This window comes from Siphateles boraxobius, unplaced genomic scaffold (assembly GCF_051911475.1).
Source record: "Siphateles boraxobius isolate OS27281-9 unplaced genomic scaffold, OSU_SipBor_1 66, whole genome shotgun sequence".
Taxonomy (NCBI): Eukaryota; Metazoa; Chordata; class Actinopteri; order Cypriniformes; family Leuciscidae; genus Siphateles; species Siphateles boraxobius.
The window spans coordinates 6,826,800-6,854,137 of NW_027509193.1; the positions used below are offsets into that span (position 1 = coordinate 6,826,800).

Sequence of the window (27,338 nt, forward strand, 5' to 3'; positions counted from 1 at the left end):
AAAGGTTTTTGTTTGTCCTTAATGTTTAATCATAAAAAAGTATTTGATACTTTACTGTTCAGTAATTGTTGATACTTTTTTATCTGTTTTTTTTAATTTTATTTCTTGCCTTTGTGAGTGTGTGAATAACCGTTTTAATATGAGCGCACTTGTTGCATATTGAATGTGTATTTTGCAGTGCTTAAAGTTGTTCGGAAAAGTTTAATAAACAAAAAAGTTATTTTTATTTTAAGTGCGTAGATATACAAATTAAACACGACACAAAAAAGTAGAAATTATAAGGGGTTATATAAAATCATTAGACTGCAGATGATACAATTTAGTTGCTAGAAAAAAAATCATAATCAGGGTAGCACGTTTCCAAACTGAAAAAAACACCGCATAAATGCATCCATTTAAAATATTTTTGTTTACTAGAAAATCCCTCGCAGATTCCGTTCATTTGAAACTGGCTACAGTGTTGCGTTGACAGACCACCTCGTCATTTCCTCGTTGTAGCGCTCGTCCTGCGGAAGTGTTTGAAAGTGCCATTGCGCGAGACGAGCGCGAGCTCCACGCTGCACGAGCTGATCAATAGGCCTCCGCACGCGGCATGTGTAAGTGAACACGCTCGAGTCTGATGTTTATAGTGTCTATGTACTCTAATGTACATGGAGTTTAACACAATAATAGTTAGTAACGTGGATTAGATCGAGTCTGCTCGCTTGATCGTGTACTAAAGATATACACTTATGTATCATGTGTATAATGCTACTTAACTGAGATTAGATAGTCGTTAACTTACCTGTTGCTTTAATATTTGAAGTTTCGCGTGATGTTTTTGTATTGGTCGTCTTATAAGGGGGTTTCTATCGCGTATTAATGTGGGTCGTGCCTGGGGTTTTTGAGCTACTCTTCATAGGGTGAAAGAAAGACAAGGCCTCGGTATGCAGGGACGACCATGTGCATTTCCTGATTCTTCACGCTTTTTTCTTCAAAATGTCTCAAGTCAGATGTTTGTTAACAATTTTAGCCAGATATTTTTTTTTCAGTTTTCAAGTATTATTTTATATACTATATGCATTTATAATTTTCTCTATTTTAAACTACATGCATACTTTAGTTCTGAGATCACAAAATAGAGAAAAGATTCGTCTTAAAAATGTTAATAGATTAAATGTGGAATAGATTATACATGTCGAATATATTATAAAAGAATCAGAGATATAACCCTTATTTTGGGCTAATCATAAAGTGCGTTAATTTTGAAAATGTTTCAAAATAAAAGTCCTTTTTTTTTCTGCAATGTATTAATATATATATATATATATATATATATATATATATATATATATATATATATATATATATATATATATATATATTAAACACAAAGAAGTGAATGACGACTGAAAAACAAAAATACTTCCAAATCTGAAATTGAGATGAAATCAAAACATACCTGGATATTTTTTTTTACATGGGAAACTATTGTTTTGTACAGTATTGTATCTGGATTTGTGATCTTTTATCGCTAATTAACTTTAACATGCAAATTTCTAAAGCAAAATCAGATACATTTTTTGGTTTAACCTGTCTTAAAACGCGTAATATTAAATCACTGATGCAGAGATAAAGCTAAACACAGTTTTGCAGGTTTGAAACACTTGCTTGATGTGTAAAAGGCATTTAGCTTTAATCATAAATAAGTCATATATACTGATATTTTATGTTTATCCATGCATTCCCTTGTCCTCAACAACATTATACGTAATGCACTGGTAGTATTTATGGATAAATTGGTCTACAGAAGTTTACAAACCGCAAAAAAGTTGTTTGGGTGTTGCAATCGTTTCACAGGAGGAAGTATTTTGTGAAGGCATGATGGATGTGTAATTGTCTTTTGTGTTTTGTCTGCAGGATGGAGTGGCAGCCGGATGAACAAGGCCTCCAGCAGGTCCTGCAGCTCCTGAGAGATTCCCAATCTCCAAACACAGCCACACAGAGAGCTGTCCAGCAGGTATCCTCATCAACACAACTCTCTGTTTGCTGCCATTCACATTACTCAAGGGATCCATGATATATGGGTGGTGTCGTGACGATGACCATACTGATACTAAGAATTTGTAGTATTTTTATTAAAGTGCCTCGTATTATGCTGTTTTCAAAATTCCTAACTTTGTTTTGAAGGTCTCCTGCAATAGGTTTTCATGCATCCAAGTTACTTGCTGCATCACCTCTTTTTTCACAATATCTGAAATGGTTCAATAAAGGATTCAGTCTCTCTGTACTTGATTATAACTTGAAAGTTGACCTTTTGTATGTTTTGTTTATCCAAATTTCAATAATCAAAACATGTCTAATCAATTAAATGTAGTAATTGATTTTGGATTAGATTAACAATTTATTTGTATCATTGATAATTTAATAACACATTTAAGAATAGTAAAGTCCTATAAAATGTGTTTTCTTCAGAATTTATTTTTCATTTTTATGATTTAATACAAATATATATTCAAAAACAGTGGTAATCAAGTGAATGCATATGCTTTTATAATGCTTTTATTCAAAGTGCTTCACAACAGAGATTTACTAAATTAAAACTTGGACAAAAAATGAAATTCCTTAAGTAATGTTGATATTTTATTGTTATTATTTTGGGAAGTACATTCTATTATACAATAGTAATATAGCTCTGTCAATATTTCAAGTTTTTATTTTGATGGCTTGTAGTGAAGACCTTTGAGTTTGTCTCAAATGAAATGCTCTTTCTGGATTCCTGGATTTGAAACTTTGCAGACCTTTCACATTCACAAACAGCTAAATTACACGCTACATGAAAGGTAATATCCAAAAAAGCATAATAGGGGCACTTTAAATTATACATAAGTCTGACAGAGGTATTAGTAAGAACATTGATATCATTATGCAACATTACACCCTTATTTATTCATTTGTGAACTGTAAACTTAGTGTGCCAGATTTCAAACTTTTTTTCAATGTACAATAATGTTTGGATACCTGATTTTTAAATGAGCCAAAAATATCTTCAACTAACGGCTGTGGGTCTTTTATTTCAGTACAGTTAAGTTAAAACGAAAAATTTTGGTAACACTTTACAATAAGGTTCCATATTATGTTATCATTAGTTAGTTAACTACATTAGTTAACGTGCTAAATAACAATGAAAACTACTTCTAAAAGCATGTTTTGATGTAATGTTAATTTCAACATTTTCTAATACATTATTAAAATCTAAAGGTGTATCTGTTAATTTTTAGGGGACCTGAGCTGACATGAACTGACAATGAACAGTTGTATTTTATTACCTAATGTTAGCAAAGATTAATACTGTAACAAATGTATTGCTCATTGTTAATTCATGTTAGTTTATACATTAACTAGCGTTAACTAATGGGACCTTACTGATAAGTGTTAAATATATTGTCATAATGTAGATGAAATATACTGCACCTGTTTTTCTACAATAGTGTCAATGTGCATGTTGAACTGCAGCTATTATTACAGTAACTAATATTCTTAATTTTCTCTCAGAATCTAGAGCAGCTGAATCAGTTTCCAGATTTCAACAACTATCTCATCTTCGTCCTGACGAGGCTGAAAACTGAAGGTTGGTGTCTGGGTTTATTTTTGCGTAAAGCTCACCTTATTGCATGTTCTCATATTACACACGTGTGCGTGTTGTTCCATATGGTTTCAGACAGTTTTTATATTGCGACTGATTATATAAATGTCTGTTGCCTTTCTTCGGACTCCACAGATGAGCCCACTCGATCCCTCAGCGGTCTGATACTGAAGAACAACGTGAAGGTTCACTATCAGAACTTCCCTCCTGGAGTCGCACACTTCATTAAGCAGGAATGTTTAAACAACATCGGAGACCCTTCCCCTCTCATCCGCGCCACTATCGGTGAGTCTCTCCGCGCACTCTAGAGTAAGTCAAGCATCTACATGAACTCAAATGTTATTGACTGGAAATTGCACTTTACTTTTTAAAAACAAGGTTATCTTTAGCAAATATCAGTATGAATATTACTTTTTCTTACTGCGCATTATAATATTGTGATGCTTAAATGTAAGATTTTTATTTGTACATTTATCGGTTAACAACGTGAAAATAATTACTGGTATCGGACCGAATTTTTTATTTGCGCATACCTACACAGCTAGCAGTTATCATCTCGTTCTGTTGCTAGTATGCTCTCAGTATCAGGAAATGTGACGATTCTTGTTCTTTCTGTCTTCAGGTATCCTAATTACAACGATTTCCACCAAAGGGGAGTTGCAGACATGGCCGGAGTTGCTGCCCCAGCTGTGCAACATGCTCAACTCAGAGGATTACAACATCTGTGAGGTCTGTGCCTTGCCTCTGCGCTCTTCATAGCTGCCATAAAGGGATAGTTTACCCAAAAATGACAGTTCTGTCATTTACACACCCTCATGTTGTTCCAAAACTGTAAGGTTCATCTTCGGCACTCAAAAGAAGATATTGTAATGAGATCTGAGAGATTTATGTCCATCCGGTGAAAGAATATTCACCCACAATTCTGAAGCTTCATAAAGAGATTGTAAAATAAATCCATTTGAATTGAACGGTCAGACATGATCGCTTTAAATAATGAACAGATTTTATTTAAGCTTTTATTCACATAATAAGCATTGATCAGCAAATGTACATAGTGTATTCATATTTGATAAATGGAAGCTGGGGCATGCTTGCTTGAACTAGTTTTTATCTCGCGTCACGCCATCACGTTTTGTTCCCACGCCTCAAGCAAGTAGAGTTGAGCTTCCGCTTACCATATTTGAGTGCTCTGTATATGTTTACTGATCAATGTTTAAATGTGAACAAACAATCCACTGTCCATTTAAACATTTTGCTGGACTGTAATACATCCCCCCCTTTGAGAATTTGCTTATTCTGTTGATACTTTTGAAAAGGTTCTTAACCAAGTAAATCCAGACTTAGTCTTAAAAAAATTGTCTTAAACATTTAGTTTTATTTTTGAATAACTATACCTTACTCTCGCCATGAACATAGCCATAGAAGCTGGATCATATTAAGCAATCATGTCTCTTCGGAAGACTTGGATTAAACCGCTCTTCATTCATTTTTTGTTCGTAGGGGAATTACCACACAAATAGGTCAATATGCTCAATGAAGGCCCGGAGTCAAAGTTAAAGTTCAATCATTGGACAGAGTTTACTGAAGACAAAGTTCTCCACGCTTCCATAGGCTCTAGAAAATGAGTAAGAGTATCCAGCCTCAAACTAACTCAGGTTACAGAAACGCGTATACTTTCAGGCCTGGTTTCACAGACAGGGCTTAGATTAAGCCAGGATTAGGCTTTAGTTCAATTAGGGCATTTGATTAGCTTTTATAAACGTGCCTTAGAAAAAAACATTACTGGTGTGCATCAGTGCAAGTTGGTTTCAGTCAAAACAGCTCATATGCATTTTAGTCTGGATTAGTTTAAGCCATGTCTGTGAAACCAATGGATAATCAGTTGATGTCATTTCTACAGGTTCTGAAAGGGTCTCTTGATATACATTAAAAAATATTCTCAGTTGTGTTTTAAAGATTAACAAAACCATCTTATGGTTTTGGAATCGATATGAGACTGGGTAACTGATGACAGAATTTTAATTTTTGGGTCAACTATTCCTTTTACCTAAACTTGTCTTTGTCCTTCGCTCATTTATCCTGCTTTTCCTCTTCTGTTTTGTCTTGCACATTTTCTTATGCAAATGTGTTTGGAAATGATGCAAGACATGGGCAAAGTGGCCGTGATGCTTCCTGTATCACATCCAGAAATGTTCTACACGGGTGTGAGTTGTATCTTAGTTTGGTCTCATTCACTCACAGGGCTCGTTTGGAGCTCTACAGAAGATCTGCGAGGACTCGTCTGAGCTCCTGGACAGTGACGCTCTGAACCGACCCCTCAACATCATGATTCCCAAGTTCCTGCAGTTCTTCAAACACTGCAGCCCCAAGATCAGGTCAGTCAAGGGAAGGATGGGGTTATTTTCATGTCCCGAATTCTGTTACTGAATACAACTTTGGCATATTTCTGGGAATCTAATAGTCGTTCATGTGGTTCTGCAGATCTCATGCTATTGCATGTGTGAATCAGTTTATCATCGGAAGAGCGCAAGCCCTGATGGACAACATTGACACCTTTATTGAGGTGAGCATGCTGGATTTAATAATCATTTTATTAACATTGTACACCCTATTTGGATGGTGATTTATTCAAGGTGTAGAAGCAATTTTTGTGATCCTATAGCCTGGTTGACACGGACCCTTCTCTGAGTGAGAGTGGGTCTGGGGAAAGTTCATTCACAGCCCATTTCCAAAGGGGTGTCACCAACAGACGTCACTCAAATGCCCCAGGGCGCAATTGGATGGACCTAAAACCAATCAGAGCGATGGAGATGACGCTTCAAAGTCGCTGCGCTATCGTCTTCGCGTAAAGCCCGCCTCAACGTTTGTGATTGGTGCCTCGATTTGGAAAAAATGGAAATGGGCTTGAATGGGCTCTTGGCCAGACGGACTTGCAGATCAAATCTCAAATTTGCCTGAAGTTCGTCTGGGTTTTCCCAGGCTAGTGATCCTATGAACATGAGAATAATGCTGCTCACGACTTCAGTCAGCTATTGTCAGTCTGTTATTGCTTGGACAGTTAATATATTCATGTTTTATTTAATAAGAAGAAAATACAGCAGGTGGTGGGAGCATAACACAGACATTTTGGATTCTGTCTGCAATAAAATGTAAATGTCAAAATGACCTTTCGTCCCCATGTGAAACTATTACCGCCTGAATACGCTTTAATGTAATCGCTGTTTTAATCTGTTTTCCTCCTCGGCTGTTACTCCAGAGTCTGTTTGCGCTGGCCGCAGACGAGGACTCGGAGGTGCGCAAGAACGTGTGCAGGGCTCTGGTCATGCTGCTGGAGGTGCGAGTTGACCGACTCATCCCTCACATGCGCAGCATCGTTGAGGTAGGAAGAACTTAATGACCCAGAGGTGGTGTACTTGTTGACCCATCAGAGATGCTGATGATGTTGACTGTTCCTGCAGTACATGCTGCAGCGCACACAGGACCCGGATGAGAACGTGTCTCTGGAGGCCTGTGAGTTCTGGCTTACGCTGGCTGAGCAGCCCATCTGTAAGGATGCCCTCTCTGGACACCTTGCACAGTAAGCGACCTTTCTCTTTGATGTCAAGAGTCATGCAATAAGTGCGTTTGCTTCGGATGTCAACCGCACTAAGTGACGTGAAATGCAGAAGACAAGGAAAAAGTCTGTTTTATGCTTTTGTGAGCCCCCCAAAAGTCTGGATAACCTGGTGTAAAACTTTTTAAATTTTTTTTATTGGAGTAAAGCTATACAATGTGATTGAAGCTTGGTACATTATATATTCCTTTTAATTTTAATCTGTTGAAATACATGGCTGTGATTGAATGGGTGTCAATCAAGAAAGGTACTTATTGCAGCCCGTTGGTGTAATTAGCACATCTACCAGCAGGGGCTAACTGGATCATAACCAGCCAAACCTTGACCGTTTGATTCACACCAAGTCCAAATGATGCTTGGTCAACATAAAACTTAGCCAGGCATTAGCAGCCAGTTTAACTTCTGTAGTGTGACTTATTTCCATGCGTCACAGGATTTAAATTTTTATAAAATGCAGTCTTAACTCCCAGGAATTTGAGAAAAAAATTGATACCAAAATGACTTAAAATTACATATTTTATTGGATTGTATTATATTTTTTGTGTTTTTTTTTTGATAAACAATATAGAAGAATCTCAACCTCTTGGCACATTTCTATTGTTCTATTTCTAAACAGGATTTAGCATTTGAACTTCCTGTCTGTTGCAATAGAGATCATCTCATGTTTCCTTTATTGTCAGAGATGCTCTTGACTGTTTCACATCCGTTTTATACCTCAAGTATCTTGATTACTAATTTTGACTTCCTGTCTTTAACCTCCCTTAGACTAGTTCCTGTTCTGGTGAATGGGATGAAGTACTCTGAGATTGACATCATTTTGTTAAAGGTTAGTTACTTTGCTTCATAATCATAAGAAGTTGTACATCAGTCTAGCCTCGGGTATGATTATAGCATTATTCCTGATTTTCTCCATGATTTTCAAGTATTCATACTGTCTGACCCAAGGCCTTTGACTCTGTCATGGCTGTCCAGAATTGACCAGCTGTGTTTCATCACATGGTGACTTTCTACTTCCTGTTTAGGGTGATGTGGAGGAAGACGAGGCCGTGCCGGACAACGAGCAGGACATAAAGCCTCGCTTTCACAAGTCTCGTACGGTCACCCTTCGTCACGAAGGTGATGAAGGGGAGGAAGGAGAGGACAGTGATGATGATGACGACGACGACGACGACAGTCTTTCTGACTGGAATCTACGTAAGTGTTTTAAATGAGAAACCAACCTGATGCTGGGGAAATAATGCATTTTTTTAAGCAAATATCACATACTTGGTGTTTTCTGTGGAGATGATTACACTCATAAATGTCATGAATGTCAGTGATGCTTCATTACTCATACTGTCTGATCCACAAAGCTTGCAGTTAGATTGATGCTTGGAGAAATCCAAGAGGTCTAACCCTGTTCATTTGCTCTGTAGGTAAGTGTTCGGCAGCCGCCCTTGATGTCCTGGCAAATGTGTTTCGGGATGCGTTGCTGCCCCACCTGCTCCCTGTGCTGAAGGAACTGCTGTTCCACCCGGACTGGGTCAGTAAAGAGTCTGGTATCCTGGTGCTTGGAGCCATTGCTGAAGGTATGGTCCACTGGATGAGGACGTGTAAAATGTAACCGTCTTTCTACTAAACCCTGACTTTGTTCTGACTTGAATGCTATAATACAGCTTACTAAATGCTATATGTGCTGTGTACTGCCCACTATTTTTAAAAAGATTATTAAATAATATTTGAACAGTAATACGCAATGTAGTGAGGTCATGTGATAGTGTAGCATATTTAATTCAAGTTGCAATTTGGTCATTTTTTTTTTTGGTAGCAATTTAATCTAGTCACTTTGGCAAATGTAAAAGGTAATTTGGGTACTCATAAGGGGTGAAGTATTGTAATATTTACTTAACATAAGTACTTAACATTTAAGTATATATTTTTGTACAATTTTGGGGGGGGAGATTGGCAAATATTTAATTCATAGCAAATCTGTAAAGGCTAAATGTAAAATGGATGAACATGCACACCACTTCTATTTAATATCCAAATTGACAGTAAAACAAGTTCACAATACACACGAGATCACAATATAGCACAGTTTTATGTACTTGTACACTAAACTGAATTATTATTATTAACTGAATGCCTCTTTAGGATCTTGGTCATTTCCACACCTATATAAAATGCATACTAAATTATGTGTACTATGCACTTTATATATATATATATATATATATATATATATATATATATAATCTGTTCAAAAGTTTGGGGTCAGTAAGATTTTTTAAATATGAATATTTTAAAAATTTAATGTTTTTGAAATGTCTCTTTTGCTCAAGGCTATTTATTTGAGCAAAAATACAGTAAAGAGTTAATGTTATTAGAATTGTTTTTATACATGAATGAATTTGAAAATGAATTTTCAGCATAATTACTCCAGTCTTTAGTCACATGATCCATCAGAAATCATTCTAATATGATGACATTTTAAATATATATTTTTTGAGAATAAAATGTTCAAAAGAACAGCATTTCCTTTTAAATAAGTCTTTTTTAACATTAGAATTGTCTTAACTGTCACTTTTTATCAATTAAATGCAACCTTGCATTAATTTCCAAGTATTAATTTCTTTCAAAAGATATATTTCTGACCTCAAACTTTTGAACTGTAGTGCAGGCCTGATAGCGCTCCGGCGCCACGCCGGATTTCCGGCGTACAGACGTGTCTGCAAAAAACAAAACAAAACAAAAAAGCAACAGCAAAAGAAGCGGAGTTCGACCAATCATAGCGCTGGGTTCATTCCCCAAATAGCAAGCGGGTATGATTGACAGATGCGTAAGGCCTATCATTAAAAAGAGACTGAAAATCGACAGCAATAAAGAATCCCGCTCGATCCCGTTTCCACTTCCGCGGCCGCCTCTGACTGAGTTCATGAGCGAGGACAATAACTTAGGCTACAGTAGTCACGGTACTTCTGACTCCTGAAGGTAAACGGGCTGGGGTGGATGTGGAAAGTTGAAGTATTGTATTGAGTTAACTTAATCTGGATTCTATTATCACACGGAGTGATCGCAATCGCATGGGTTATCTTAGAATACTCTGTCATTCATGTCACTCAGATAAGATGAAGACATCATACAGCCATGCAAATTATAAAAAGCTTAAGTATTGATGAACAATAAATCAAAATAAAATTAAAATCGTTATGGCTTACTGATAATGAAAGTGCTGTGATTTGTGGATTGATTTACTGATAAGCTCGAGTCTGCAAACAGGTGTTTATTTATTCATTCTCAGTGTTGAGATACGTAGCCTGCATGTGTTACGTTATTGTGTTATAATAACTAAAGTACCTAATTATGTTACATAATAATTTTGTATGAAAACTAGCGCGTTACTTGTGGATAAGAAACCGTTGAATCAGTGCTGCACGAGCTCTCTCACTCACAAACACAGACCGCGCGCACAGAGAGAGATGATAATTGTAAAATGAAAATTGACGAACTGTTTTGTTCTTGGTTGTGGTTTTTTTCCTGTCAAAATGCCAGAAAGCATTTTTTATTATCCATCCCGTGTTTTTAAAATTCGTTAAATGACGGACGTTTTACTATTAACACAGCCCTATGTCAGATTCTTCTAACATATAGGCTACTTGATATTCTTTTTAGAATAAGTGATTCGTTTTGCTATTATTGGACCTGTGACAGGACTCCTGTCTATTCATTGTCAACTATTTTCTATAAGTATGTTTGTATTGGCTAACGTTTATTCAGCTAATGCGTGTCCTGTTTAAAATGTGCAATGTTCAAATTCAAAGACAGCACGGCACAAATAAAAGCCCTTTTTTCTTTTCTTTTTATCAAGTAGGCTATCATACTTGGATATTGGAATAAAAAATTAAGTAGAAATATCTTAAATGTACAAATGTTTTTTACTGTTTTCTAGGGGTTTCTTAATTTTAGACTAGTTGACCAGCACACTTTATTTTGCAATGCAATATTAATCATGAAAAAAATACATTGCAATGCAGTGCAAGTGAAATTTAGGATTTGGGTCGAATTCAAAAAACTTTAGAAGTCAAGAATTATGAAGATAGGCATGTGTTTGTGTGTGTCTTGCATTCTCAAAAAATAATGACAAAAATATATGACAATATAAGAAGACCTAGAAGAACAATCGCTCATCACTTTGTGTCAGAAATTAGCGGAGGATAAACTCGCCCTTACGCATCTGTCCCAGGAAAAAAAGTTCAGGCTCAGGATTTATTTCTACTATCAGCCCTGTGTAGTGTATGCTCTGCAAAAATATTTGAATTGAAGAATGACTATTCTGACCCTGTTCTCTCTCTCGTCCCCAGGCTGTATGCAGGATATGGTGCTGTACCTGCCTGAGTTAATTCCTCACCTGATCCAGTGTCTCTGTGATAAGAAAGCACTGGTCCGCTCCATCGCCTGCTGGACTCTGAGTCGCTATGCACACTGGGTGGTCAGCCAGCCACCCGACTCCTACCTCAAACCCCTCATGACCGAGTTGCTCAAACGCATTCTTGACAGCAACAAGAGGGTTCAAGAGGCCGCTTGCAGGTGTGTTTGACCCGCTGTTGAAGAACATCCAGTTACTCCATCCAGACCAACTCCTAAATGACTATCCAATCATCTCTGCTAGGGGTGTAACAACACACTCTTGTCACAATTCGATACAAATCACGATACTGAACTCGATATGATACTATCTTGATTTTTAAGCCAATATATATATATTTTTTTACTATTTATTATTATTATATTATTATAATACAGGTCCTTCTCAAAAGATTAGCATATTGTGATAGTTCATTATTTTCCATAATGTAATGAAAAAAATTAAACTTTCATATATTTTAGATTCATTGCACACCAACTGAAATATTTCAGGTCTTTTATTGTTTTAATACAGATGATTTTGGCATACAGCTCATTAAAACCCAAAATTCCAAAACATAAATAATTATGTTCAGTTATGCACTCAATACTTGGTCGGGAATCCTTTTGCAGAAATGACTGCTTCAATGCGGCGTGGCATGGAGGCAATCAGCCTGTGGCACTGCTGAGGTGTTATGGAGGCCCAGGATGCTTCGATAGCGGCCTTAAGCTCATCCAGAGTGTTGGGTCTTGCATCTCTCAACTTTCTCTTCACAATATCCCACAGATTCTCTATGGGGTTCAGGTCAGGAGAGTTGGCAGGCCAATTGAGCACAGTAATACCATGGTCAGTAAACCATTTACCAGTGGTTTTGGCACTGTGAGCAGGTGTCAGGTCGTGCTGAAAAATGAAATCTTCATTTCCATAAAGCTTTTCAGCAGATGGAAGCATGAAGTGCTCCAAAATCTCCTTATAGCTAACTGTACTGACCCTGCCCTTGATAAAACACAGTGGACCAACACCAGCGGCTGACATGGCACCCCAGACCATCACTGACTGTGGGTACTTGACACTGGACTTCAGGCATTTTGGCATTTCCTTCTCCCCAGTCTTCCTCCAGACTCTGGCACCTTGATTTCCGAATGACATGCAAAATTTGCTTTCATCCGAAAAAAGTACTTTGGACCACGGAGCAACAGTCCAGTGCTGCTTCTCTGTAGCCCAGGTCAGGCGCTTCTGTCGCTGTTTCTGGTTCAAAAGTGGCTTGACCTGGGGAATGCGGCACCTGTAGCCCATTTCCTGCACACGCCTGTGCACGGTGGCTCTGGATGTTTATACTCCAGACTCAGTCCACTGCTTCCGCAGGTCCCCCAAGGTCTGGAATCGGTCCTTCTCCACAATATTCCTCAGGGTCCGGTCATCTCTTCTCGTTGTGCAGCGTTTTTTGCCACACTTTTTCCTTCCCACAGACTTCCCACTGAGGTGCCTTGATACAGCACTCTGGGAACAGCTTATTTGTTCAGAAATTTCTTTCTGTGTCTTACCCTCTTGCTTGAGGTTGTCAATGATGGCCTTCTGGACAGCAGTCAGGTCGGCAGTCTTACCCATGATTGCGGTTTTGAGTAATGAAACAGGCTGGGAGTTTTTAAAAGCCTCAGGAATCTTTTGCAGGTGTTTAGTTAATTAGTTGATTCAGATGATTAGGTTAATAGCTCATTTAGAGACCCTTTTCATGATATGCTAATTTTTTGAGATAGGAATTTTGGGTTTTCATGAGCTGTATGCCAAAATCATCAGTATTAAAACAATAAAAGACCTGAAATATTTCAGTTGGTGTGCAATGAATCTAAAATATATGAAAGTTTAACTTCTATCATTACATTATGGAAAAAATTAACTTTATCACAATATGCTAATTTTTTGAGAAGGACCTGTATTATTCCCCCATTGCATTATTATACATTATATCCAACATGTATAGTAGTTTAATGTAGTTATGTCACTGAAACGCATGCTTTTATCAATGCAGGCTTGAGTTGGATCTCTTACAGACTCGCTATTAATGCATAGTATAAAAATAAACCATCTAAATCGCTTTGGATAATCATGGTAAAAGTAAATGTGATAAAGTGAAAGCACAAACTTCATTTAAATCACCATGAGTTCCAGTGCATGTATCCTCTTCAGATGATCAGTGCAATCAATCACAGTTCTAATCGCAAGAAAGCGTGTCAAAATGACTATTGCCAAACTGTAAATGGTTGGTTCATCAAAAAATGCTAATTTTGCATTTACTCGCATTGTTATTACCTGTCACACAAGCATTTGAACATAACTTTTGCGCTTGAATGGTTTAAAATCACATTAAATCACATTTTCTGTTAGCGCTTTGGATGTGTGTGTGCAGCACAGAAAACAATGCGCAAGAGGAATTGAAATTAGTTTCATAACAAGTATCCTAATCCTGACCTTAAGTACTTGATTCCAGAATTGGAATCGATTTTGACCTGTCATTAAACGCATTCTGTGTGAATGGCTCCTAAGGTGAGTTTCTAGTTTACAATGGTAATACTGGTCACCTCGTCTGGCAAAGCTTGTGTTCCGCTGGTTTATCTGGTTGGCCAGTCAGAGCTAGAAAGTAGAGCTGCACGATTATGACAAATCATAATTGCCGATTATTCCCTTGAAATTGTAATTGCGATTATTAATTACGATTATCACAATTTACATTGAATATATAGGCATATTATAATACATGTTTACACAAAAATTGTTAACACACACAAGTACTGCCCCCCTTTAATTAACATACACATAAATTGTAAGAGTGACTCATAGTAAAGACTAGAAAAACATTAGGACTATGCTAAAGCAATTAAATAGCAGTCCCAAACTAGTTTTTGTTAATACAATGTTGATATGAGCCACCACAATCATTTAATAATATAAAAAATAACACAAATTGAAAATAAAGTTGCATTTTTGGGCTATGGAAACGACAGTTACCATGGTGAATACACAATACTAAAAATAACTGTTTTTGAAACAGCTCCTGGTGAATAGAATGAAAATCATACCTGCATGCAAATCCTTCTCAGCTAACACGTGATTTATTGGTATTTTACTTTTATTTCTCGACTTAATAATTTACATTGTAACGACGTGCTCGTAGTTTCTTTTGCACTTTATACAGTGAAGCGATACACAGCGCGCGCCGCCGCATTTGCGCGTGCAATCGAAGAGTGCGCGCTTCGAGCACAGTATAACGGCTGACAGGACAGTAAAGTCCGTTTTTCTGAGGTGGAAGACTTTTTTATTTCAGCGAACACTTTCGTCACTGACTGGTATGTCATATTGTGCTGGGTTTTCTGAAGTAGTCGTGATTCGCCTCTCATAACATAATTATGCTCTAAACACACACACGCAGAGTGGATTTTCTTTTGTAATCGCGGCTTTGAACGATTACATAATCGTGGCATCCGTAATCGTAATCGCAATTAGAAATTCGATTAATTGTGCAGCCCTACTAGAAAGTGCCTAAAATCCTCTTAAACGCATCAAACCAGACATTTCCCTGCTGAAACATCTGTAACCAGTCACCTTTCAGTTAGGAAATGTGTTTCTGAAGATGTCGGCACGTTGAGCTAATGCAGATCCTTTTTCTTTCCGTCAGCGCATTTGCGACCCTGGAAGAGGAGGCCTGTACAGAGCTGGTTCCCTACTTGAGCTTCATTCTGGACACACTGGTGTTTGCTTTCGGCAAGTACCAGCATAAGAACTTGTTGATCCTCTATGATGCCATCGGAACCCTTGCTGACTCTGTCGGACACCATCTTAACCAGCCGGTAAGATCATGTTCATTTTGAGCATGAACATGATTCTTGAACGTTTTCGTCTTTAATGTCTTTTTTGTTGTTGAGCAGGAATACATCCAAAAGCTCATGCCCCCGCTGATTCAGAAATGGAATGAGTTAAAAGATGAAGACAAAGATCTGTTCCCCTTGTTGGAGGTAAAGTACTTCTGCCCTTTTGGATTGTGTGATATTCATACTTCAAAGACAGAAATGTCTTAAGAATGTGTCCCTTTTTCCTTGTAGTGTCTGTCTTCAGTGGCCACAGCACTGCAGAGTGGTTTCCTGCCTTACTGTGAACCAGTTTACCAGCGCTGTGTCACCCTGGTCCAGAAGAACCTCGCTCAAGCCATGGTCAGTCGACATGCACGCTTGTTTGAGAATGAACACCATAGCATGTTGTCTAGTTTATTCCCTACATCTGTTTGTCCTGTTCTTGTTGTAGATGTATAACCAGCAACCTGACCAGTATGAGTCCCCTGATAAAGACTTCATGATCGTGGCCCTTGATCTGCTCAGCGGTCTTGCCGAGGGACTCGGGGCTCATGTAGAACAGCTGGTCACCCGCAGCAACATCATGACCCTGCTCTTCCAGTGCATGCAGGTACGTTTACATTGATTTGAGTTGGATATACCTTGGCTCATCCAAACTAATTTAGTGGTCTTGTAGTCTGGTTTAGTTTATCCTCGAGTGCTAAAATACCTGAAACTGAATAAACTAAACATAATAAACAAAAATAATGAAGATTATAATGATAGAAAATGACAAACACATCAAAACTTAAACTAAAATTACATTTAAAATAAAGAATAAAATTAAAATCGAATTCAAAATATTGACAAAAACCAATAGTATCTCAATAATACAAACACTGTATATAATCATACACACTTGCAAATATTACATATAAATATTATCATAAGTAATCATGTGGTTTTATTAAACCACACTTTTAAAATACATAATGTAATATACATAATAAAAACAATCAACTTATTTATGTATAACAAGATCCTGCAGAGGGCGCCAACTACCTGGTGATTGTTACACTTTACTGCATGATCAAATCCAGGCGTTTCTCAAGACCAAGTATGCAAAGTTTGGTAGTTTGGACTTGGCAAGTTCGACTCAGGAGTACAAACTCTCGAGAACAGAAGTCTGGTAATTCTGCAAAAGGAAACAGCAGCGTACTTGATAACGTCACTCAGTCGCCTTGGCTACGGTTATCCTCACTGCATACAATAAAACGAAATGTGATCTAAAACACCACACTGCCTCTGTTTATTTTAAAAATCTTAAACTACAACATGTGCATACTTGATTATCTCTGCATATTTATAACAATATAAAATGCAACCCTGCCACTGTTTCTTTTCTTTTTTATGAAAACGAAAAATGTGGTTTAGGCAATATGTGCACATATACTCTGATTATCTTAGCTATATGTATAATAAAATAAAATGCGACAAAACACAACCCTTTCTCTTTTCTTTTTAAAAATAAAGTATGTGCACATATAATCCGATTATCTTCACTATATGTATAATAAAATGAAATGGGACATAAAAAACAACCCTGTCTTATTTTTTTAGATGTCAGTTGTGTGCTGTATGAACGATGCCTAACTGGTTTATTTGTCATATAATTAAAGGACACCATGCCAGAAGTGCGACAGAGTTCGTTCGCTCTCCTAGGAGACTTGACGAAGGCGTGTTTCCTTCACGTGAAGCCATGCGTCGGTGAGTTGAGTTCTTTGACATACTGAGTAAAGCCTGACAATTGGAGAGCCGGTTTCTCATGCTAGCTGTTGCTTGTGTGTGTGTTGTGCTGGTCAGTTTGTCATTGTTGTCCGTTTACCCTCTCCAGCTGAGTTCATGCCTGTCCTGGGTGTCAATCTCAACCCCGAGTTCATATCTGTGTGCAACAATGCCACGTGGGCCATCGGAGAGATCGCTATACAGATGGGTGAGTGTTTATGCACACACAACTCCCACCCATATACAAAATATTCACTGCAGTGCAGTTATTTTCTCTGAATAACATTGTGATTCTGCAAATCGGATATCTGTCCTGTGTTTGGGGCAGCCATATATATATATATATATATATAAATTTTTTTTTAGATGGTATTGCTCACTCGCTGTCGGCACTGTGTGGCTTTGTTTGCTTATTTACTTATGTATTTATTAATTTCCTTTGCGGGAAAAGATGCAAGGAAAACGCTTTTGAAATGGGGTTGTTACTCTCCAGATTGTGACTCTCCATCTAGCAGTTAATTAAGCAATGAATACATCTGTCAGATTGTTTTTTTTAGGCAATGGGCCACATTTAAGGAATCCGCTTTTATCATTAATCTTACATTTTCATTTGTCTGGTGTTTTTCCAGGTACGGAGATGCAGCCTTTTGTGGCCTTGGTTCTCAATAACCTTGTGGAGATCATCAACCGACCTAATACACCCAAAACTCTACTGGAGAACACAGGTGATTTAGATCCAGCATGAACAATTCACACAATCACTGTAATAAAATCACACTGAATGTATGATGAACACAAAAACAGACATTCGAATCCTGAATTACCTGTAGAAACGGTTCTTCTGATTTGTGTGGCTTTGACTGGTGCTAATTTTTAGCTTGAAACTTTGAGATGCGCTCATGTCCCTTTTTTGTGCTTTTAAAACAGCCATTACAATTGGTCGACTGGGATACGTGTGTCCACAGGAAGTTGCCCCCATGTTGGCACAGTTCATTCGCCCCTGGTAAGACGTTGATTGAACCATTGAGTGCATCTTATGTGTGAACTAGTTCTGTTTTCATGTTAAACTACAGATTCTAACGAACCTCTCCATTAACATCCCTTTTCTTATTACGTAGGTGCACGTCACTTAGAAACATTCGGGACAATGAAGAGAAAGACTCCGCCTTCAGAGGCATTTGCATAATGATTGGGGTAAATCCGGGAGGAGTCGTACAGGTGAGAGGGAAACCAAATCCATTGTCCAAATGGAGATTATTTCAAATGTAATGATTGAATTTATAATTTAATAAAACGTACTTGCTGTATAGCAATGTCAGAAATGAATGTAACCCCAAAACCTTGATTTATTTCTGCAGCAATATTAGGTACATCTTAAATATTGCTGTAGTAATATATGTGATCCTGGACCACAAAACCAGTCACAAGTAGTAAGGGTATATTTGTGGCAATAGCCAAAAATACATTGTATGGGTCAAAATGATCGATTTTTCTTTTATGCCAAAAATTATTAGGATGTGAAGTAAAGATCATGTTCCATGAAGATAAATTTCCTACCATAAATGTATAAAACATTTGTTTTTGTGAGTGAATTCAGCACAATCACGAACATAAATGAACAATTTTAAAGGCGATTTTCTCAATGTTTTGATTTTTTTTTGCACCCTCAGCTTTCAGATTATATATAAATCTCAATAAAAAATTGTTTTACCCATTTGTGGTTCAGGGTCACATATGTTAATCAATGTAACGTGTCTTAATCTAGGGATGGGACGGTATGAAAATTTCATATCACGATTATAGTGACCGAAATTATCGTGATTATCAATATTATCACGGTTTTGTTAAAATAAGATGAAACTGTTAAAAAAGAACTGATGCTCACACTGAAAACATTTCAACAAGTTTAATATTTGAGAATCAACAAACAACAAATAAAACAAGCAGCTCTATGCACTTTTTATAGCAAGATTCTATTCGGTGGCATTTGGATTTTCTTCCTTATGATGACCGTCGTCAATAGCAACATATTATAACAGCGCACATCCATGTTTCACAACGGACGCGCGTTCTCATTTCATTCAAATACAACTTGTCATCTTGCGTCTCCGTTTTTGATTGTATTGAAAATGAAATCAGAGTTGATTTATTGTTTACAGTATTTGATAATATTGTTGTGATCATATTGTCTGGCTGAGTTTTGTACGCTAAATGGATTTAACAGCTAAGAATAGAGACATTAATCTCTATGCAATAATTATGTGTTAAAAAAATCGTACAATGAATATACATTATTATCTCTTAAATGTCACTCTTAATAGTCTTGTTTGAACTTATTCGTTCGTTTTTGGCTCAAAGCCACTTGCTGCGAACATTTCTAGCGGAATTAAGCTTCAAGTTTATTTCAAGTGAGTGAGATAAAATATGTCAACTCAAAACAACATTTTGTGCCCAATTATTTCCCAGACGTAGTTTTAGTATTGAGATCAAAGTTAACTTGCCTTGCGTTCGCTACAACAGTGGATGATGGTCACACAAGACGACTCGGCAGATTTGAAGTGTTTACCTCTATCACTGCGACTTTTTTTGTGCATGTTCTGCAGACAGGGTAACCATCCTCGATTAAGTTTCCCTAAGGATTTTTGTAAATGCCAAAATATGACCACACCTCAGATTTGGTCCTCTTAAAAGGCTGAAAAATCTCCCGAACACGGTCACTGCCTTCCGCCATTCCTTCTCGAAAAAAAAAAAAACCCAACATTGCGCGCCTGCGTCAGACTGTTGCTGGCTGGACAGGATTTATAGTGAGTTATTAAAATCGCGATAATCAAACACGGTTTTAATGATAATTGAATTCTAAACGATATTACTAACCGTCAGTACATTTTATCGTGGTTTATAGTGAAACCGGTAATCGTCCCATCCCTATCTTAATCAAAATGTTAATAAACGGAACTTTGAGTGATAATAACTCAAGTGATTTCTTTCATTTTGACAGACCATAAATATCGCTATAAGCAGGGTTTACTGGAATGTTTCTTAAGCAGGAAAATACAATTAGAAGTGAAAAGGAGACAATTAAATTTTAAAGCATCCGTGTGAAAAACCTCAAAACGAGATTCTTACGCCTAATCCCATGAATAACACTGGAATGCATGTGACGGTATTAAATGTTCATGTTGCAATAATTGCTGAAGATTTTATCACGGTATACGTTATTATCCCGATATTGAAATAAGTTGCAAAAAAAGTGTTGTCATACTATAACAGGTTTAATAACTTTTTTTCTTATAACACTACTGAACATATAAATACAATAAAGCAATATACAAAAATGTATGAAGTAAACAAATGTTTCTTACATATTAAAGATATAATCAAAAATATAATTGCCAAAGACAGGGTTCCCACGGGTCCTTGAAAATAAACATTCATAGATGCAGGTCCTTGAAAGTGCTTGAATTTATTTTGTGCAATATGTTTTCTGGAAAAATGCCATTTTATTCCCTCCGGTCCGCTAATGTGTTATTTCGCCAACACTTCTTCGCTTGCTTGATTTGCCTTAGTTACGCGCATTTATGAACTGTTAAGTGTTTCCTGCGTGAGGTGCGTTGTGTTGTACGTTGCCATGACGCACGCACACGAAACTACTACGATGGCACCTCAACGTTTCACAGACACGCCGTGAAACATTGCAAAAACAGGTGGAAACCGCTGAAACGTGATGCCTGGAAAATGCAAGTTTCAAGATATTTGGAATGTTTTATAATGATCTGCATTATGTTTTGATGATATGTTTTAAGTGCTTACACCGAACCGCAATGTGTTCAGTATATAGTCCTATTCGGACGGTAATGGTTACTCATGGGGTCGTAAGGTATTTTCATCATTTATAGTGGTTGGTCTGTGATTTATTGCCGTCCGAATCCATAATATCAGTGTTTTTCTCCCACCACCCGCGTCGTCTTTTTTTTTTTTTTTTTTTGGGATGAACTCCAAGGTTGTGTGGAGGTTTAATTGCCATCCGAATCCACATCTCGAGTTTACAAGAAGAGATCCCTTTAAAAAAATCACTGTTTAAATCCCTCTCTGCCGATCACCATATGTACGATAACTGTTGAGCTAAACTGCTGGAATGCTGGAAAGTATTTACAAGAAATAGATTTAGTAACTTCGCTCCACCTCAGTGAACAAAAAGGAGAAAGAGAAAAAAGCATGTAAACATATGAAATGGGCCATAATTGTGACAGCAATATATGTTCCAATTTTAAAATATGTGTATATATAACACAGTGCACCTTTAAAACTTCTGGTTACATGAGCCTAAGCTCTTTTCAATAAAATCCATGCAAAAGTTAATATAACGAATATTCTTCAGTTTTATGCAAAACCGAAATACGACAAATAGAATATCAGATCTCTGTCATATGGCCAATAAAAAAGAAGCTTTTTTGCATAGTAGTTTGACACAACTAACTGTAACAATGCATCTTACAAGGTAACACGATGTAACTTTGCTCTCACTTGAAATGTGACCCTACATTAAGTCCTTGAATTTGATGAAAGGTCCTTGAATTTGAAGTTAACCAAAGAACAATAGATAACACTTTACAATAAGGTAGTGCTGGGCGGTATTCCGGTTCATACCGAAAACCGGTGTATATTTTTATGATATTAATTTTGAATATACCGCCATACCGATTTATTTAATTACACAAAGTTCGGAACAAACGTTACGCTGCGCCGCGCGACACTGTTTCCGACGGACCCTTTACAATGTTGCACTTCTAAGCAGCGACTGCGAGGCGAGAGTAAACAGCAGTGCTCTGGTGTTACGTTACAGGGAAGATGGATGCTGCAGAATTATGCCGTTATTTTCCTGTCAAATGTCGAGAACACATTATTGTAGCACGAAAGTACAGTAATATAATGCGCGAGCGCGAATCTCTCTGCTCGCGTGCGGAATATAATGTGCCGCGCTCTCAGATACACACTACTCTTGTTAGAATAGGTCTATTTTCTCTGGGCTCGCTCAGAGAATCCTGCACTTAAAATGTGTTCAGTGCATTCGCAAATCTCTCCTCTTCCCCAGCTAACAATTTTAGGTTATAAGAACGTTTTCATAACATTCCCATTAAGTTATAAAAACATTAACGTTATTTCTGAATGTTCTAGGAACATTCAAAACGTCCAGTTTTTTAGACGTTGTATTAACGTTATTTCTTGGTTATAAGAACTTTATTCAAAACGTTATAAGAACGTTCAATTCTCCCGTTACATAAACGTTGTATTAACATTCTTGCTTCGTTATAAGAACATAATTCAAACATCATTAGAACGTACAATTCTCCCGTTATATAAATGTTGTATTAACGTTATTTCCTGGTTATAAGAACGTTATTAGAACGTTAAGAAATAACAATTTTAGGTTATAGGTAGGGCTGGACGATATGGCCAAATTTTATATCACGATATATTTCTTAATTTCGGCCGATACGATATAATTCCGATATCGATATGAACAATATAAAAGCCTCAGAAAAACTGCTAAGAACGCCCATAACAGATGTCTGTTCCTACAATCTTCTGAAAAATGAATTGGCCAAGTCTATGAAATCTGCTGGAGTCTTTCGCTACTGCACCATAACAAACTACATGAAGCAATGAAATAACCCATCATAACAATAATATTCTCTTCTCAATACCTGCTACAAGACTATGAAAGCATATGGGTAGCAATATTCAGTTTGAAATGTAATATGCAAAATGACAATGTATTATGTAAAATGGCAATGCATTTCTGTTTTTAAATTTACATTTGCGATAACATTTGTGCAACATTTGGTACACAAAATGGGGGAATTTTTTTCCGATTTAAATCCCATTTCCTGCATTCACATAAATTTAGGGACTATGGTGTTACAAAATCCAGGAAATAATTAAGTTGATTATAATGATAAATTCTGCCAAAAATAAAAGTAGGCTACTAAACTATGTATAACAAAAATATGTCTTACTTTTTTCAAGACTTGAGATAGGCCTAATCATTTTATAAAGTCAAAAATGTTCACCATTAATGTTTTGTGTGTAAATAAAACTGAAATATACAGAAATTGAATGATATTATCAAATAGTCTGAACTGCATAAATTATAAATTAAATATAGATTAATCCTTATTAAAGCTACACACGTTCTTTAGACAAGATTAGTGAGTAATTTGATCTGTTCCCCTTTGTTCTTTGGTTAACTTAACTGACAGACAGAATTGGCTGCTGTCCCTTTAAGATCTGTCGTTTTTTTTGCTTTGATACAGGACTTCATCTTTTTCTGTGATGCTGTGGCCTCCTGGGTAACTCCAAAAGACGATTTGAGGGACATGTTCTACAAGGTACGAATCCGCTTCTTCAGTAACTATAAACTTTGATTTGATGGATTTACAGTTGGCCAAGATAGAAGCGCTATGTTTCAACAGCATTTGTCCATATCCTCTCTAGATTTTGCACGGCTTCAAGGATCAGGTTGGCGAGGATAACTGGCAGCAGTTCTCAGAACAGTTTCCACCACAGCTGAAGGAGAGACTTTCAGCCTGTTATGGTGTGTAGATGCCGCCCCTGCTGACATGAGATTCTACTATTAGGTGAGAATAACCTCAATGATGAAGTAAAATTTCGAAATCAAGCTTGGAGAAACATCAAGCCACCTTTTTGTTTACTTGCAGGTCAAATCTGCGGGAGGGTTACTGTCTGTTTGTGGGAACTACCTGCTGTTGGAGCCAAAGACATGTGACGGTTTGCGATCTGTTGTGATCCTACTTCCTGTAGTGAAAGAGGATTTGAGAGGGTTAATGTGAAATCAACCATTTTATTGTCACACTTTGGCTTCTTACTCGCTCATAACGGGAATGAAACCTGAAGCTCAGGGATCTTGATCGGGAGGGAGGGATCGTTCAGGCAAGATTCACCAGCTGCTTATTGGACAAAACGACGCCATTCAGTAGTCCAGCCTTAGCAAAGCATGGCTTCTCAGCTAGATGCCAAAAGCACACACAGACACACACACACACACACACACGGAAAATGCAACGAGCGGCATACATGCATAAGGCAAACTGCCTGAACAAAATGAGTTTTTCTCAGAGATCACCCAAAAATGAAAGTTTTCATCCTTTTGTTACGTTTAACTCATCTGTGAGAAGTTGGTTAGCACAATCTTTTGCATAAAACAAAAAAGTGGATTATATCTCCAAACAGGACAAATGTTCGCATTTAAGAGCAGTTATGCAGGGCTGAAATTAAGTAGTTATTCACTGAAAATGTTGCTCAATAATTTAACACCGTATGTACTTCAACCTTACTAACTTTTATTGTATATTATTAGACCTTTTTTAATTCTGTAGTCATTACCCACTTTTGTGTTTTATGCAAATTTTCATTTTTGGGTGCACTTTCACTTTAAAAGTTATTAGTTTTGCTGGTAATTGTTTAACACGTGTTGGCTAATGACAAAAGCATGCAAACATTATGACATAAGTAAATATTTCTGCATTTTCTGCCTGCTTAATTTCTTTCCGCGGCGGCACATTACATTGAGCTATATTTTCATTCCATGAACAAACTGCTTTTAATGCATTGATAATTCTGCTGTAGCCTGTAAGAACCACAATGGAGTTTGGTCACGTGATGTTTCATAAAGCGGATACTTAGTTTTGTTTTCTTTTTTTGGTTCATCTAAAATGCATGGCAAGAAGGACAATGAGGTTTCTTTACAAAGTAACTAACAAGGAATCTTTTTCCGGTTTGATCGATGTGATCTATTTAAGCATTATTCCTTTCGTGTTGCAAACATCACATGTAAAGATTGATCTAAGAAACCTTGCACCAAGAATTTACTGTAGAGATTGAGTGTTTGCCTCCGTTGCTTTTAAAATAAATGATAGGGAGTTAAATAACTATAATTCTTAAGGAACTTTAGTTTCTGGCGTAATTGATAAGCACTTTCTCTAGTAAGGAGTCGGACTGTCAGGTTCCCCTTCATAAGATGGGGAGCTATTGAAGTTATGAGTAAGAATGCTTGGCTTGTGTAAGGACAATCTAACATGAGTGATAAAGCAGTTTCTTTAATGAGCTTTGATTTAACACTGGGTATACTTTTAGCAAAGAAAACTAGCCTGTGTTATAGCATGTATTGTGGTAAGATTCTTCCACACGATATGCAATTGTTCTTTTAGACAGACTGATGAATTGTGTGAAAACGTGCAGTATAGGTGATCAGGAGTAAAAATAAAATAGAAAAATGTTATTTGATTTTAAGTATCATGTAATTGGAAGTACATTGCTCTGTTGATGGGTTTAGGAAAGGGTTCCCAAATCTTTTTTTCCCCCCCTTCTTTTTAGTTGTTTTGATCATGCTTAAGCTGTTGTCCTGGTTTTAAATGCCTGTTAAAGCAATATGCATGTTATTCTCTACGAAATGAAACTTGCATCTTAAGGTTTCTTCTCTCATCATTAAACACTAGCTCTGACAATCTCATTTTTAAAATGTATACATTTTTTGTAAGCTGCTCCACCCCTCTAGGGTTTTTTTTGTTTTATTTTGTTTGTAAAAGCCTATATTCCAACATTTAGACTATTTCAAAGATTTGGTAAAAACTGTTTAAAATGGGATGTGACCTACTTTAACATTTAATTAAAGAAAACTGAAGTTTAACCTTAAATAATAAAAAAGTGTAAATGCAAAGTTGATATTATTGAAAATTGTGTGGTCCTATTTTACCATCAAGCTGTTAAGTATTTAGAATTGGAAAAAAAAGCCTCAATTTCTAAAATGCACAGATGCATTTGCTCCAGTTACTGTAATAATAATATGCTGCCAAGCAGACCTGTGTTCCTTCAAGACCGTGGTATCTTTTTGTTATTTTTTTTATTGTTACTTTTTCATTTAACGTTGATTTTAAGTTTGTGTTAATATAGTTTTGTTTAATATATTTTATTTTGTGCACATGCACAAAGATTTTTTTAGACTTTAAAAGTTTTTTTTTTACTTTTGATTTCTTTTTGTTTAAAGAATTTAGTCAAATTTAAAAGGACAAATGCATTTAGCTTATGATTTTCAGAAAGTCTGCTGAAGCATTGCTTTTCCTACCCCTTTCCCACTCTTTTTATGTTGACTTGTTTTTCAGTGATCACCTTTCTTTAAATTCTTTGAATGGGGAAATAAACATTTTCTGTCCTATTAAAACAAATTGTGGTCTCTGATTTTTAAGTTAAGCTGTCCAGATGCTGACAAAATGGCCTCTAGACTCACTGGGGGCGGTCTCGAAAAGGTGGCAAAACTACATGAACATAATGCATACATGCACGTAAACTGACCCCCCCCCCCCCCCAAAATGGTAATCAACTTGAAAATTCGACTCAATTTTTGCAATTACACATGGTTTATTTACTTAATAAATTTAAGGCAACTAGTTTCCTCACTTTTTTTAAGTTGTCAACTGATTACAGTGAAAGCATTTCTCTATACTGTACTGAATGGCAAATAGCTTGTCTTTAGTATGGGATAACTGAAACCACTGACCCCACCTACCAGGGGCGTAGCCATCATTTCAAAAGTGAGGGGGACAGAATGTCAAGTGTAATAACAGTTTTATTTTTCTTCAGACTTTTGTTGACACATTTTTGCTTAATTGGCTTAATATGCTATTTATTTTAAAGCAATAAAGCAGAAAAAAAGAAAGAAAGTTGTCCATACTTTAAATTGCACATGCAGGGTTTTTCCTGGCTTAAAATGAGGCGAAGGTGATAAAATCCTGATCATGTATTTTAATAAGATAATAAAATGTGTATTTTTCATAGACCATCATATAGTCTACTGTGTTACCACAGTATTTTCGTAGGTGGATCTCTGTACCTCTAGGGGGTCCGGGGGCATGCCCCCCGAAAGAAAATTTTGTACATTTTAAAGATAAATTCACTAATCTGGTGCACTTTGAGTGCCCCGAATCCGCTGTTAAAAATAAATAATCCAACTGCCCAAACATATGATATTCTCTGATTTAGATATCTGATCATCGCATTACAATTATTCAAATTATCAGTGTTAACCATGAT

At 36.7% G+C, this 27,338-nt stretch overlaps 1 protein-coding gene across 3 annotated transcripts; it reads left to right on the forward strand.

Moving 5' to 3' along the window:
- The first annotated feature begins 486 nt into the window (after positions 1-486).
- Positions 487-26,473, forward strand: tnpo2a (transportin 2a). Of its 3 annotated transcripts, none has more exons than XM_077211889.1 (25): positions 487-596; positions 1,900-1,999; positions 3,535-3,610; positions 3,761-3,910; positions 4,248-4,354; positions 5,867-6,000; positions 6,107-6,188; positions 6,882-7,004; positions 7,084-7,202; positions 8,004-8,064; positions 8,261-8,432; positions 8,654-8,806; positions 11,579-11,804; positions 15,296-15,467; positions 15,546-15,632; positions 15,720-15,827; positions 15,919-16,077; positions 17,126-17,213; positions 17,341-17,439; positions 17,861-17,956; positions 18,159-18,234; positions 18,350-18,449; positions 23,546-23,620; positions 23,727-23,869; positions 23,951-26,473. In XM_077211889.1, exons 2-24 carry the CDS (start codon positions 1,901-1,903, stop codon positions 23,832-23,834), a joined length of 2,670 nt encoding a protein of 889 aa, XP_077068004.1. In that variant the 5' UTR covers positions 487-596; position 1,900; the 3' UTR covers positions 23,835-23,869; positions 23,951-26,473. The 3 variants fall into 3 exon arrangements, 2 of the variants coding, with proteins under 2 accessions (XP_077068004.1, XP_077068005.1); XR_013196740.1 differs by having other exon boundaries at positions 497-596; positions 17,310-17,439; XM_077211890.1 differs by having other exon boundaries at positions 527-596; positions 3,761-3,934.
- Positions 26,474-27,338: the final 865 nt, after the last annotated feature.